Raw genomic sequence first — 15399 nt, forward strand, 5'->3', positions numbered from 1 at the left:
GACACATCTCCACCATCACACACAACAGAATCATCTGATCCCAACTTGAGAATTAAGCAATCATAAAATATCAGAGCCACTTATTGCCACTGCTAGCTCCTGCAGAAACGTGAAACCAGTGGAGCAGGTACATGAAGGCCTAGCATTAAAACAAACCCCAAACACTCCACCTGGAAACCTCAAGCCTCTCTCTGCCTTTGTCTCCTTTGCAGTCAGTCAAAACAGACTCATTCTCACCTGGAAAATAATGCTCCGACACTCTCCCTATTGCATTCAGCAGATAATCTGTAATTAAGATAGCTGCTTTTCATGGAACTCCTAAGTGCTTTATAAACAATAATTAAGCCTCTTCCATACCCAGTAAGAAGGCATATTTTCACTCTGCAGCTGAGGAAAGAAGTTAAAAGACAAACACAATATTAAATGTCTGATGGGGGGTGGGAGATGGGGGAGAGGAGAGGGAGGGAGCTGAGAGCTACTGCCACAAGTAACATTAGGAACCTTATTCATCTTTGAGGCTCCTCATAAACCTAAACACTGTGGGCACTAAACATTCTAGATTTTTAATACCAATGTTTAATTGAGGCTTTCTTCCCTTCTTCCTCCATTACTCCTTCACAAAACTTGTAGAAACTGGAAGGTTGAGGATTCAGCTAGGAGAATGTCCTTATGTCTAATTCAGACAGGATACCTCCTAGAGCTAGAGTCTGTTACTGAGACAGCCTTTTTTTCATATGAAAACTGTGATTACAAGGCTGTACTCGGTCTCCTCTCTCTACCTGCACTGCCCCAAATATCCTTCAAATAGCCCATTAAGACTGCACACATTCAAAAACAAAATAAACACACCTTTTCTCAAAAAGTATTTTGGCCTTCCTTCAAATTTATCTATCAATTCTGATAAAATCATCTCACTGAGAATAACCCACTAGACATCACCCCCAAGGCCCACATTCTAGTCTCCTTTGAATCAAGAGAGTTCGGCCTGTGTGGTGTTGTTAGAACTGTCACTTTGTGAAAATTATTCTAACCCCAAAGAGGGACCAACATATGAGGGGCAGTATGGAAAAGTGGTTAAGAACAGACATGGAGTTCAGGCTTCCCAGGCTCTACCACTTAAACTAGCTGTGCAATGGGCAACTTTCTTAACTTCTCTAAGCCTCAGCTTACTCACCTGTAAAATGGGTATAACAGCGTTGTAGTGAGGAGAAATAGGACAATGCATGCAAAATGTGTAACCCACAGAAAACCCTCAATAAATGCCATGATTATTGTTTCCTGAGCAGATGTTGCTGCCAGAGGCATGTCCTGCACTCATAAAGCTGGCTGGGTCCTGGAGTAGATGTGCTGCTCCCACATCCCAGAGTCACCAAGAAGTTATAGCTCTGTCCCAGGAGGATCATTTACATGAGGGCACAGAGAGCACTTTGTTGTGGGGTGGGTGTTCCTTCTTTTTTTAAAGACAAAGTCAAGGGCTTTGAAATGAGACAAAGGAAAAACAAGTACCAGAATTGCAAAGTTAACATTTTTATTGAACTGAAATTGGTGTAGAACAACAGGGGCCACCACAGTTGCTGAGCTCAGTAACAACTGAAAAGTCCCTGTGACATTTTACCTTCGAGAGTCCTAACATGGTTTGGTTGGAACAACTGAGAAACAACATTGATATATATATAATTGTAACACTTCAAAATATTTTGAAATGAGCCTCACAGCCTTGTTCAGTTTTCAGATTACAAAGAGCATGGATAACATCTTCTGTTGCCTTCATTTAGTAGTTTCAGTTAATATCCTTTCCCGACAGGTTCCTCTCAAAATGCTGGCTATAAATTTCCCCCCATCTGTACACATAAGAAAAGGATTTAGTAATACTTAGGCAAGTAATAAACTGTAAGAACTTTAAAAGTAGTAAAGGCGTATACCAAGCATACAAGACTCAATACTCACACTGCCAGAAAGACAATGGACTGGCTAAAGAGTTTTGGCCAAGTCCTCGAAGCAAAGAACGAAGTGATGGAAGGCATATGGCAACTGAGCAATGTGTTTGAACCAATGGACCATTTGTGTCTAAACCTTATTTCAACATCTTGCTTCCAACATGCAAATATGCATCTGTTTTACTTAATAAGGTGAAATACTTAAGGGAAAAGAAAACTCTGCTAACGGTTAAAAGATCAGAGACGAAAGAAAATTAATACTGAAATTTTATAACCAATGCATGGAACAATGATATAAACTGACCACACCAATTACTTTTGAGACAGCCAGTACTGAACATCTATCACTAAGAGTTGAAAGTTAACCCTCTAAAGTATTCCAAGAGAAATAAAAACCAACAAGATAGGAAATGAAATCCCCACATAAAAAACAAAACCATATCTAGTTAATGTTCTTTTTGATTTGTGGTAAATCAGCTGCTCATTCAAACTAGAGTTAATTTTTAGATGTTGGTAAAAATCTTCAAGAGTGCTTCAAATTACTTTAGATGAAATGTGATATAAATACAACAACATAACTCATTCTCTTATCTTGACAATGCTATTTTACACGGTTTCTCTCGAAAAAACTAAATTCTTCAACCAGAGTAACTGATACTAAGCAGCCACCCATTCCTGCAGCAATTATTTGAGAGTATTTAAAAATCTAGCAGTAGGGGATGAAGAATGATTATAAATATTTTACTAGGCTTATACCATCTTCAAAAGAGATGCAGCCTCAGGTAATAGACTCAGAGATTTACAACTCTCAAGTTTGCAATTGATAGACAGATACTCATTTTGTAAGGATCTGCCCAATGTACACAACAAACATCTAAATTAAGGCTTTTATAGATTGGTGGTCAAGTCAATGGGTGTGCAATGCTGGATTTTTGTAAAGCATCTCCAGCTTCTATTATTACCCAATTTGTAAACCAGAAGATATGCTGATGTAGGTGGGTAGGCGCTCAGAGGGCTAACAAACAACTGGAAGGCTTGTTTGTAAACAAGTCCTGAAATAAGAGGTGGCAGTGAAACAATAGAGAGTGCCTGACTCACATCATATAGAAGGGAAGTGATTTGTACCTGCAATAGGAATGATCTTAAAAAAAAAAAAAAAAAAGCCAATAGTTGGACTTCAGTTCAAGACTTTGAGATTTAGAGACCCAAAGTTTAGCACTACATCCAATCGAATGGTTCTCATACTTTAGCTGGCAAAAGTCACCTGGAGGATACTTATGAAAATGTGGATACCTATTCCCGGAGATTCTAATTGGTGATGTTAGTGGTCCAAGCACCTTTCTTTTGAGATATACCACTCATAGCAAATAGCAGCACACAATCTTTGATTAAAAGGCTGAGATGTCCAAGAAATGACACCAGTGAGGTCATTACCTACAGACAAATCCCTCAACAGCTTCCACCACAGTAATATGAGGACCAAATTTAGCCCCAATTAAGTTTCCTATCTTTTTTCAACTGAAAGTTTGAAATCAATGAATATTTAATGATTGTACCAATTCTGAGGTAAAAGGAAGAGCACCAGGGATCTCAATGCTAAAAGAAATAGAACTCCCTAGGAGGTCCATGCTACATAGATTTCCGCAGTAATGTTCTAGAGTTATAGTGCACAGGGCCTTGTTTCAGTCTTTGTATAGTCTGCATACTTTTCTATACGTTTACTGTATTACCTAATCTTTCCAGTTAGTGTTTTAGAAGAACTCCACAGAGAAAAGTTCATCTACATGCTATCTCAGGTTTTCTGGATACTAACATTTTCTGGTTTACAGCGATACACAACAAAGGTTATTTATTTTTTTGGATGCTGGAGACAAACATTTTTATTAAAGATACTACCAAAATTTTGGCAAACATTTCAAAACAGATTTGTAAACATAATGCTTCCCTTTTTAACTGGCAGCACTTTGAAAAGACAATACAATAAGACAACACAACTTGAATCAACATTAGTTCAAAATTCTTATATTTTTGACATAACTTATGTTCCCACGATAAAACAAGTGATAGTTTAAATCAACGTCAACAGATAAACTCCATGAAATGAAAGTTTGTGCTATTTGATGAATCACAGTATGTTATGGTAAATATATCCGCTCTTTTTTATATTCCTGGCACCCAGGATGAAAAAAAAATCTTTAAATATACATTTCATGTAGGTAATAGTTTCTTTGCATATCTCTCTTCAAAAAATACTTTATAGCAGTATATAAATAGGTTACCTACACATTTAATTTTATAATTTTGCCCCAAAACTATAGATCTGTTTCATTTTCATAACATATCAATTTTGCCCAACAATAAAGCTGACAAACTGTTGAAATGGAAATGCTTTTGTCTTCCACAAAAGAAGTAGCAATTTGACAGGAAAAAAAAAAACCCTACAGTAACACTCGTCAGTTGTTTAACCTGAGCGTTTGGCCTACTGAAAGTAGCAGCTTTTTTCCTTCATGCACGCTCACATCCACACCACCTCTGCACACATACAGTTTGCGCACACGCTTTCAGACGCTGGTAGGCCACAGTATGCTTCCCATTGCTCCAATCAAGTGGGAAGCAGTGTAGCTAACAATTAACCACACTATGTACACAACTAGCAAACACCTTAAGGCAACCATTGCAATGGGGGGTTAACTGGCAGGGTGGATTTACTGTTCTAGATCAAGTCAGCCTGTATATACATATGTGTATGTGTAGCTATACACATATACATACTCACACCTTTCTAGATTTCTTAACCCTCCAAAACAATGTTTTAATTTTTTTTTGTATTTTGTGCAAATTTCTAAATATTCTACCATTTAAGGCAAAGAGTTCGCATTAAGAAAGGTCAGAAAATAGGCTTACGTTTATCCAAAAGCATTCCAACTTGCACATTACTGTTTTTTTTAAACACACATACCTTTGAAGTGTGGATATTGGATCCCCAATATCTAAAAAAAAATTATTTCTAATGACAAACAGGTTTTTAAGGAAAAAAACTAATTTGAAGTATAGATACTGGATCCCCAATATCTAAAAAATTACTTCTATTGACAAACACAAGTCTTGAAGGGGGAAAAAAAAGGACCAGAGAAAAGCAGCTTCAAAAATGCAAGGAAGCAAAGTAAAATGGAAAAAAAAAAAGGTAACTCAAGTTTACAAATACTGAAACTTTCAACAGGCAAAGTTTCATTTTTTTTAGACTCTCAGAGAAACTCATTTGGGAATTTAAATAAATAAGCTTAAGTTTATTCACATCTTCTGGTCTAAGCAGAACTCTAGTGCCATGATTCAGTTCCATGACTCGGCTTGCTGTTGGTCAAATTCACCTATTAGTCTTTTGATGTGAGCCAGCTTGTTATGAAGATACTCGCATCTGTATTTTTCTTCATGGTAATTGGGACTAGACTGCAGATGAAAAAAACAGTGAGGAATCAGGTTGCAAATATGCAGCACTTCCCAACTACAGGTCAGAAAACCAACAGTGATGATACCTACCTGCTTGATCTTCTGATATTCTTGTAAGACTTCTTCATGAACATTCTACAAAATTAAAAGTTAGAAATCAGAATGGAACTTTTTTTTTTTTTTGCAATGTAAACAGCTAAGACACATTTGGCAAGGGTGTAGGAAAATACTGATGATGGGAATATAAATTGGTATAATTTTTTAAAAAGGCAATTTGGCAACTGCTATCAAAATAGCAAATGCAAAACTGACTCAGCACTTAAACTTTTCTTTTCAGATTTACTTGTGCCTGAGTGAAGTGACTGTGTAGAAGGTTACTGGCCGCAGCACTGTTTGTAAAGCAAAAGACAGTAAAAAAAAATTTAAGTGCCCATTAATCCATCCATACAAAGAAATACTAAGAGGCCATTAAAAATGGGGGAAGTGTTTATGTACTTATATAAAAAAATTCTCTAAGATGCATTATGTTGTTTATAGCAAAAAAAAAGCAAAATGCAGTTTGATATTAAAGGAGGGAAACAGAACATTATATTTTAAGAATTTCATTACTTCTAAGATGCACATTTCTTCTCATTTTAATAAAATCAGATAAAAATTAATATAGTTTTACTTACTGGAAATAAGACAATGGTGCATCTTATAACTGATGACATCTCAGATTAAATTAAATATGGTATATATGTGAATTTGCTTGTGTATATACATCTTAAATAAACACACACGTACCTCTGAAAGAATACACTGAAAACCAATATGACTGATTGCCTCTGGGGAGGGAAATTGGGTGGCTGGGGAAAACAGCTAACCTTTCTGTACCATATAACTTGATGTATGATGGATCTAAGTAGTTTACGCATGCTTACATTTATTCTGCACAACTCTATAATCACCTCATTTTATGGATGGAGATTTTGAGGATTTTGAGGAAAATTAAGTAACTTTCCCAAGGTCAGCTAAATATTAAATGGTAGCAGAGCTGGGACTCAAACCCAGGCATTCTGGCTCTTGATCCTGCTCCTAACCACTAAGAAATCTTTGGAATTACATATTAAATATAATCATGGCATGCTGGTAAATAACTATATAGAAAAAAACTACCATATCACTGACTTCTTGCACCCTCCCCCTCCTCAAAGACCAACTTCTGGCAAAATCTTCTAAAATTCTAAGCACTTTAAGAAATAAAGGCACACTAACAGGAGACATAATAAATCTCTAGGGCAGAGGCGCTCTCGGGCTGATTTTCCCATTGTGGGAAAACCCGTCCATTCTCACTTAGGCTTCTGTCAGAACAATGGTAGTGGGCTGGGGTGAAGACACCACCTATGCCTGTGAAGTATGACAAAGTTATCTGGCTTACACGAGGAGTGAAACATCTATATTAACCTTTGCTAAGAACTATGAGAACAATCCGTCAGGTGTCTACTGCTCTTGGTTAGCTGTAGAAATATTACCACTTAAAGGTGAGAAGTGAAAACAGATCAATATCTGTTAACAAAAATGTCAATCTCTGGAACAGCTGGAAGCACCAAGCTTTTCTTCACTTAAACCCCAAACCTCTGTGATATTAAGCTCCCTTTATATTCTATGGCTATATCTTGCCTATTCTATGCCCAATTTAGGTTAAAAAAAGTTAATTGAAATATTTACTTGAAATGGCAATTTTGGGAAACAGCACCAGATCTAGGAGCTGTAGTCTGAGTTGAGCTGGCAATGTAATCAAATATTTCAATAAATCCCAAGTCTAACTTCTTTTTCCTATTTAGCTGTGTTTGGTATTTTTCTCAGTACACCATATTTTATAGTAAATATAAGTATATATTATTTATTTTATACATGTTATATAAAAAGTTATTTTTTCCACTGGAAGAAATACAGGTTCATTGTGTTTACTTATTTTCAAGAACTATTTCAAAATATTTAGTTTCCTGGTTAATTTTAAATGAAAGCCAAAGCTGGAGAGAAGCTGGTCAGCGAGCAGTCTTTCTCTGAAGGCTCACGGGATACCTGGGGATGGGCAGGGCAGAGAAAGAATGAAAGAAAAATATAAAAAGTCAGTCCACTTAGGAACAGATGCATTTACCTGATACTCTTTTGAGCCTGGAGAAAGGCGCTTTCGTTGCGCGTCCAGTTTGATAAATCTCCTAGCTACAGTCTCCATTCTGGCGTGCAAGGCCCGGTACTCATCGTACTCCGCATTGAAGTCATCCTTGTAATTCTGGCGTTGCTCATAGGAGACAATAGCAATATATTTTCTAATAAGAGAAAAAGGTAAAAGATAAATGGAGAGTAGCTACAGAGTAAACAAAATGAATAAATTCCAGACTTAAACAAAATCTTTAGAAACTAGATCTTTAGAAACTATATGTTTCTCTAGTTTGAATGTTGCTTTGTCACTGTTTGCTGCCATGTCATTCCTTCGAAAAACTTCCAGGTGAAATTATGCTACAGAAGAGCTTAAGAGCTTCAATGAAGGAGAGTGAATTAAAAAAAAAAAAAAAAAAATGTAGAATTAAAGTGGAATTAAAGTGAAATCATATAAAAAGAAAACAATACTCATAGACGTAGCTTCCTAAACCTTTCTCTACTCCAAATTATTCACTACCACACTAGCAGCAGAAACCAACCCCTCTATTATGAGTCAATGAAGACAGAAGGACTCGCCTTGATGGGTAACTGAAACCAGGAAAATGTCACATCATCACTTAGTGCTGAAGTCAAAGCTCTCTCTAGACCTTGCTGCTTTATGAAAGCAAATCTGTCTTTTGGCCTTTCACACCTGATGCCATCAAGGTGCCCTAAACTTGTTTCCTCTGTTAATTTCCTCCCATTTTTGACTAGGCAAATACACGAAATACAAAGAAGGAATTGTTTATCATGTTTTTAAAATGAGAGACCAGGAAAAAAGAGTATTTTTTTTTTTTTTAGTTCTTTTCAAACATTTAAATGTCATACCATGCATACAGAAAGGCAGTTATACTATTAATTTAATTTACATTCTTCATAAAAGTGCCACAAATCCATTTTACTTTGGAGTGTGAATACTTCTAGGGACCTGTGAAGAACATTTTCCCAGAGTGTCAGTTTATTCAGTGGTAAGTAAATTAAAACAGCACTTTAATATTAAAACAAGTTAACATTATTTGTTTGTGGATCTGAGAACCACATCAGGGTCTAATCTGGGTCTTTGTACTCTGTGCTTCTGTCATGGAATGCAAAATTCCCTTGACTTTTCTGAGATAAAAATTGAGATTTCAAAGCAATTTAAGGCAGGTGACAGAAGCTTCAGAATGCCCCCAGGGGTTACACAATATTCTTCACTGTTGGAAAACCTTGGAGTTCAGTGCTCTCCAAAATGGTTTTAGATAATCTTACTAGTTTTATTTAAAATGCGATAGCACAGATGCCTAGTTGGAAATATGAGTAAAATGATGCAGTGAGCAACCTTAATGTCCTCATTAATATTTTTATTCATGCTGAGTTAGACAGTGTGGAGGTTTAATTTTCTAAGTGTAATCAATATAATGGTAGTATGCTGATTTACAGCTGCCCTGCTGGTGTCTTTGCTGTAAAAGGAACACTGCCAGCCAGCCAAGCAAGCAGTGGGCTGTTCTGACTGCACACCAGAGGGAGCTCAGTGGGGAGAAAGAGGTTCCTAGGGATCAGTATATGTAAGCAAAATGTCTTAACTGACCTAAACTCAGGTTCAATTTGTTACACAAAATATCTATCCTGCTTTCTCAAAACCACACCCTTAGTATTTGTATTTCATTTAATAAATTCTTCAGGAAAAATAACAAACTGGCTAACAGTTGTGTTGCTAGTATAGAAGATTACTTGATTATACTGGCATTTTAATGAAAAGCATTTCACTATTTTAAACAAAAATTACGAGTTCTACAGTTGGCTCTTAATGCAGTGATGGAATAAAATTTTAAAACAGTGGATAATTCACAACCACAAGTAGCAGAAGTATTCTTATTACATAAAAATTAGGAATATTGTGGTTAAGTACAAATTATTTGGAGGCTAATCATTAAGGTTTTATGGTATGATCTTTTGGTTTCTTATGAAGTAAACTCAAGTTTCATATTTTGGGTGATATTTCTGAAAATTCATGCTTTCTCACCATATTTAGAAAATTTTCTGTATTTATGTAAGACTTAGTTTTTGGTTAAAATAAATTGCTTTTACTTAAGCAAATTAAGCAAGCAATCACATAGGTTATATACTTTTGCGATTTTTAAAAGAGCTAGAAACATGACGAATATACAGAAATACACTGAGGCAGATGCAGCAACCATCCTTAGATCAGTTAAGTTAAAAATTTTTTAAATATAGAATTAACTGATGAAAGTTGACAAAACACAGCCTGAATCCATGAGGAAAAGGTTAGAATTATTTTTCAGTCACCCCACATGATCTGTCATATACCAGTATACATCACTATGACAAAAAAAAATGGAATTCAAAAATCTGTCCCAAGAGAATGAGAGCGCAGTACTGCGGTTGTTATTTGAGGGGGGGTTGGGGCGGGGGAAGAAGTGAGTTTGCAGTTGGAGAGGTGAACCTCCTCATCCATGGAGACAGGTGCTGTCCCCAACCAACCCTTCCTGGGCCAACTTGGTGGTGGTGGCTGCTTTTCAAAGCTCCCCCACACAACTCTAAAACTGTACACTACCTCAGATGAGAGTACTCAGCATGGTTTCTTGAGTTCCTTTTAGTTGAGAGATAAAAACCAGCATTACGGTTTCATGCTGCATCATTTCCCAATAAGTATAGCTTTCACACTACTGTTAAGCAAAAGTAACACATTTTAAGTATAGAATGTTCTTTCCTCTGGAAATGAGCATTTCATAGGACATGGAGAGCTAAATAGCATAGTTGAACTTTGTCCATCCTGAGATGCTACTAAATACAGAAAAAATGTTTATACAACCCAGATTCCATTTTCCATTCTACATTCAAGCTATTTTGTGCATTTGTTCATTTTTAAAGCTATTGACAGTCAGATCTGTTTGTTCTTTCACTCTCCATTTTTCCAGGCTTTTGCAACTTAATTATTTTCTTCTTATAGAAGCCTTTGAGTCTGTAAAAAAGCTAGAATTATGTGTCTAAGTTATAATTTCTGTGATAACCAGTTACAAAAATGTCCCCAGCTCAGCATTTAGCAACTTGTCATAATGAGAAAAACATTATATATTACCCATGCTAAAGTGAGATGATCAAATTTTAATGGTCTCTCCTATTAAAATTCATTTGATGGCAGAGCTTTATTTAAATAAAAATCAACCTATCTTTACTTTGTATTAACTGCAGAGGTTTACATACTTTATCGGTAATATGCACAGGGAATGACCATGCATTGACAGACTCTCAGTTTTGAAGTCAGATCCTTGAAATCTTCCATAATCAAATGCTTAGCCTGGCCCCGGAACAAAGGATAGGATTCTCTATACTTACAGGCCACCAAGCAGAGCTCAGAGCAGGGGGAGGCACAACCTGCTCAGGCAGACAAGGGTGGATTTGGGACAAGCAGTCTTAATGGCAGCCTTTCAATTGCAAGGGTAGCTCTGGGACTCTATTTCTGGAACTTCTTACTTTTCTGATTTGCAAATTATGGGAAAAAGAATTTGCAAATTTTCTAAAATTAAACAGTTCTCTCTCATTGGCAGACATGTGAACTTACATCAAATAATCTGGGAGTTCAATTGTTGAAGAAGGCTCTGTGGAGGCAGTACAACCCTCTTTAACTCCTATGAAGAAAAAAAAAAATTCAAGAGTTCACCAAACAGTATGGTAATAAAATGCCTATAATTCTAAAATAGATCAGAAACATCTGGAACACTTTTCCTCAAATTCTATTCTTCCATCTCAATAAGCAACAGTGAGCAAGGAATACAATTGAACATGAACAATAGAGGCCCTATGACCAGCGCCAGCAGAACCATGCCAGGCATTGAAAGCACCCTGGCTACTGCAGTGTCTGCACAATAAAGGAATTCCATCTTAACCCAAGGTCAATCTTCTATTCTTTCAACAACAGTTGTGGCATCTGCCCAGCAATTCAAAGATTGTGGTGGCAGATGCAGCCAGACAATAGGAAATACAAATTTTACATCAACATCTACTTTTCATAAGATTCAAACAAGGCAGATGAAACAAAGAAGTCAGGTAGCAGACTGTTTCGGTCACTGTATTTTGACCAGTACCCTTTTTGTATGTAGACAGTGGAACTGGGTGAGAAGTTTTCTCATCAGTTTAAAGTAATTTAAAGTAAGTTATTACTGAGTGCTGATTTATACTCCTCTACTCTCTAACCGTCATAATAACACAGATTTGTTTTTAAAATGAAATAAAGCATTAGCCATTCAGGACTATGCTGTGAAAGTGTATAAAACCCCTCCGTATTCCATTTGTTTGAACGCACCATTTCTGGAGGGTATGTTTAGACTTTTTACCAGGGTAATTTTTTAACATTCAAAGTAAAATTAAAGTAATAACTCAAACCTTAACCCTGGTTTGCTGGCAAAACACACATGTTCAATGTAAAACAAAAGTGAATATCTGATAATTTTTTGGTTTAATATTTTAAAGAATGAAGCATATTAAATAAGTTATGTAGACTCTGTGGACTTACTGTTCATATTGTTTGTGTACATATACATATACATACAGTAGTAGTCCTCCCTTATCCAAGAGGCGATATGTTCCAAGACCTTCAGTGGATGCCTGAAACCATCAATAGTACCAAACCCTATATATACTACATTTTTTCCTATACGTAGATACACTTTATGGCTTCTCTTTGGCATATCTGAATTGCCTGCATCACTATTCTTGCGCAAGTAATATAAGGGTTACTTGAATACAAGTGCTGTGATAGCGAGACAGTTGATCTGATAACCAAGACGGCTACTAAGTGATAGGCAGGTAGCATACACAGGGTGGTGACGCTGGACAAAGAGATAATTCACATCCTGGGTGGTACAGAGTGGGACAGTATGAGATTTCATCATGCTACTCAGAACAGTATGGAATTTAAAACTTATGAGTTGTTTATTTTCAGACTGCGGCTGACCGAGGGTAACTGAAACCACGGAAAGCAAAACTGTGGATGACAGGGGTGGGAGTACTGTATATTTGTTTCAGGTTTTGGTAAAAGCTTTTTTTTTGCAACAGGCTGAGTCTTAAAGGAAAAGGCATCAAGTCTATATCACCTAGATTCTCCTTTGCCAAAGACAATAGATAAGTTCCAACAGATATTAAAGAATGTGAGTCTGGATCAATCCTCAGTTTACAATAATCTCAATTGTCTTTGAAAGGTACTATATCTTCATCAAAGGATTCAGAGACTAGGTCAGCTTTTCTAGGCCTCTAACTCTGAGAAGGTCTCATTATACTAGGATACAGTCCTCCCAGAATGAGCCTCTGACTCAGGATCACCATCTACGGGTTTTATTACCACTTGCCTTTTCCTGATCTCACAAATTCAAGTGCGACAGTGTTCAAGGAAAAAAGCTTACATCTATCTCTTAGGCTACTATATAGTATAATACTGATCTAAATATTTCAACAGATATGCTTTGACATTCAATATACTCAATCCGGGTCAATAAAGGCCCTATATCATACTATTCTACAATTAAAACTTCTTTCTTATGGTAAAAATGGTCAGTTAAATATAAGGATTGCAGACTTTCAGTATTATAGACAAATTACAGAAAGACCACAATCCTTAAACTCTATTCATTAAAGTAACTTTTCTTAAGTTGTATTTTCCTGGGGAATTTTGCCTTAGTTATGCTGGGTTTAAAACTGGCAGCAATGCTAAATGATGGGCTTGAATCTCCTACGTGCTGGCAGGCAAGACATTAAGTTTTAGACCACAACTCTTTTTTTTTTTTTTTTTAAGTAAGAAATATCTAATTCTGTCATCAGGTTTTAAAAATCACTATACCTCAGGTAAGGTTAGCTTTTCTTTAGAGGTAAAATATTATTTTTAAGCTTCTTTGGGACTCTAGATATTTGGCTTTGAAAGCATCCAAAAGCTTGAAATGATTGATTTCATTAATAATAAATGACATTAATTTACTAAAGTGTTCTCAAAATTAAAAAAAGTTCTTAAGATCTATTGAGCTAATACCCAGCAGTCTTACACAAGACAGATTGCTTTTACTCTGAATGAAGATGATGTTATGGCTCTATAAATGTATTTTACCTTGCCTGCTTTATAAAAATTTTAACATTTCCCCCATGCTAATATTAATTAAAGCAAGGGTGACCCTGTGTTTTTGGCAAAGAAGGAAATAAATATTTTTATTGCTATTTGTGTGTCTGGCTAAATCAGTTCAAGAATGGCATGTAATGCTGAGATTGCACAATACTATGACAGTTTTGGAAAAGAGCAATGAAGCCCATTTCTAAAAGGGGTCTCTGGAGGATGACAGGGTCATTTTCAAATATCATCATCTTAATAACAAATGCAGAAGCCATATTTAATAGTTGGCTAAAAAGAGACCAAAAATGACTGCTGTAAAATGCAAAAAAAAAATCTGCTCAAAAACTTAAATTAATAACTAAATTAGCTCATTTGATAAAAAAAAGCATCACTAATTAAAAATGGTATAATCTCACACTCATGACATCCCCCTCTTCCCATCCATTTACATGTGTAGTAGATTTTTACAAGTGTAAAATACCTTCACTGGAATCCGGACTGGAGCTGTTCAGCTTGGCAACTTCCTCATCTCTCTCAAGGTCCTCTTCCTTTATCTCCATCATCTCAATGTCATGCTTCTTTATTTGGTCTTTTTCCTTGTGTTTTTTAGACTTCTTTTTGGACTTTTTGTGAGACATTGAATGGTTTTCTTCCATAGGCTTTGGACACTTTAGTAGAACTGAACCAGGGGGTAAGGTTTCCAGAGAAGTCCTAGAGGTATATTTGTCTTGCTGGTCCTCATAGATACTACTGTTTTGACTAAAACCGTCAACAGGTAGGTCTTGAGTCCCCCGGCCTTCTGGAGTGCTAGGGGAATTGGAGTTAGAATTTACAGTCTGAGGAGGATTGGAGACAGGCAGGTGGGTTGAAGGCAGTGGTGGAGCACTGGGGATGGCAGCAGCTGCAGGGGGCGGTGGCAGGCCTGCAGCAGATTTTTCACTGGTGGAATTCAAATGACCATTTAATGTTGGTGGCACTCTATTTGTCAGGTGAGATATTCGAGCTTTTTTATTCATTAAAGGATCAATGAAATCTGAATCTAAAAGTCGTTTCTGGAGGGAAAAAAAGGAAAAAATATGAGCCAGTGTCCTCTAAAATTCAATAGATGTATCACTGATTACCATAACTGAGTAATTTTATTCATACTTAAGTTTATCACTGGTGTTGTATTAAACCTTTCTCCAAGCTTAAGCAAAAACAAACAAGCCACAAAAACAAACATGAAACAAATCGTTATGTTTAATGTAAAAAACAAAAAAAGCAGAAGCTGGCAAATATGTTTCTTGGAGTACTTAAACTTTCTGATCATACAGCTCCACCCTAAATTCTTTGAGAGGCTATGCTAATTTATATGAATTATACCACTCAGGAGAGTATTAAATAGAAGTGGTCTCCTTCCTCTGCTGGCCATGGCTGACCTATTTGTATTAAGTGAGAGGAGGAAGCAGCTTGCACCATTTCACTGTCAGAACTAACAGGAGTAGGTACAAGGCAATAAGCTTACACTTATTTAATCCCCTCTAATGTGCAAAGATGTTCCAATTATGAATATTTTGGTTGTCATTTATTACATCACCTAATTGAAGATGGGAACAGCCAGCATCTTCAGAGTAATTTCTCTTAAGTATCTCTGTCATTGTTGAAATACTATTCATTTTTTCCCCCTTAAATATATCGCTTCACTGGATTTAAAATAAGTCTTAATAAATAAATAAATAAATAGATAGATAGATA

General features: G+C 36.2%; 1 protein-coding gene across 1 annotated transcript in view; it reads right to left on the reverse strand.

Annotated features, from left to right (window-relative positions):
* Positions 1-1511: 1511 nt before the first annotated feature.
* The window catches only part of ELL2 (elongation factor for RNA polymerase II 2), a 70168-nt gene continuing 56280 nt past the window's right edge, over positions 1512-15399 (reverse strand). Inside the window, exons 8-12 of the mRNA XM_006913233.2 lie at positions 14147-14717; positions 11134-11200; positions 7528-7699; positions 5475-5519; positions 1512-5384 (exon numbers count right to left, since the gene is read on the reverse strand). Coding sequence (XP_006913295.1) covers positions 5268-5384; positions 5475-5519; positions 7528-7699; positions 11134-11200; positions 14147-14717 — 972 coding nt within the window. The 3' untranslated portion in view covers positions 1512-5267. The remainder of the gene's footprint in view (positions 5385-5474; positions 5520-7527; positions 7700-11133; positions 11201-14146; positions 14718-15399) is intronic.

This window comes from Pteropus alecto, unplaced genomic scaffold (genome assembly GCF_000325575.1).
Source record: "Pteropus alecto unplaced genomic scaffold, ASM32557v1 scaffold20, whole genome shotgun sequence".
In the NCBI taxonomy this organism is placed as follows: Eukaryota; Metazoa; Chordata; class Mammalia; order Chiroptera; family Pteropodidae; genus Pteropus; species Pteropus alecto.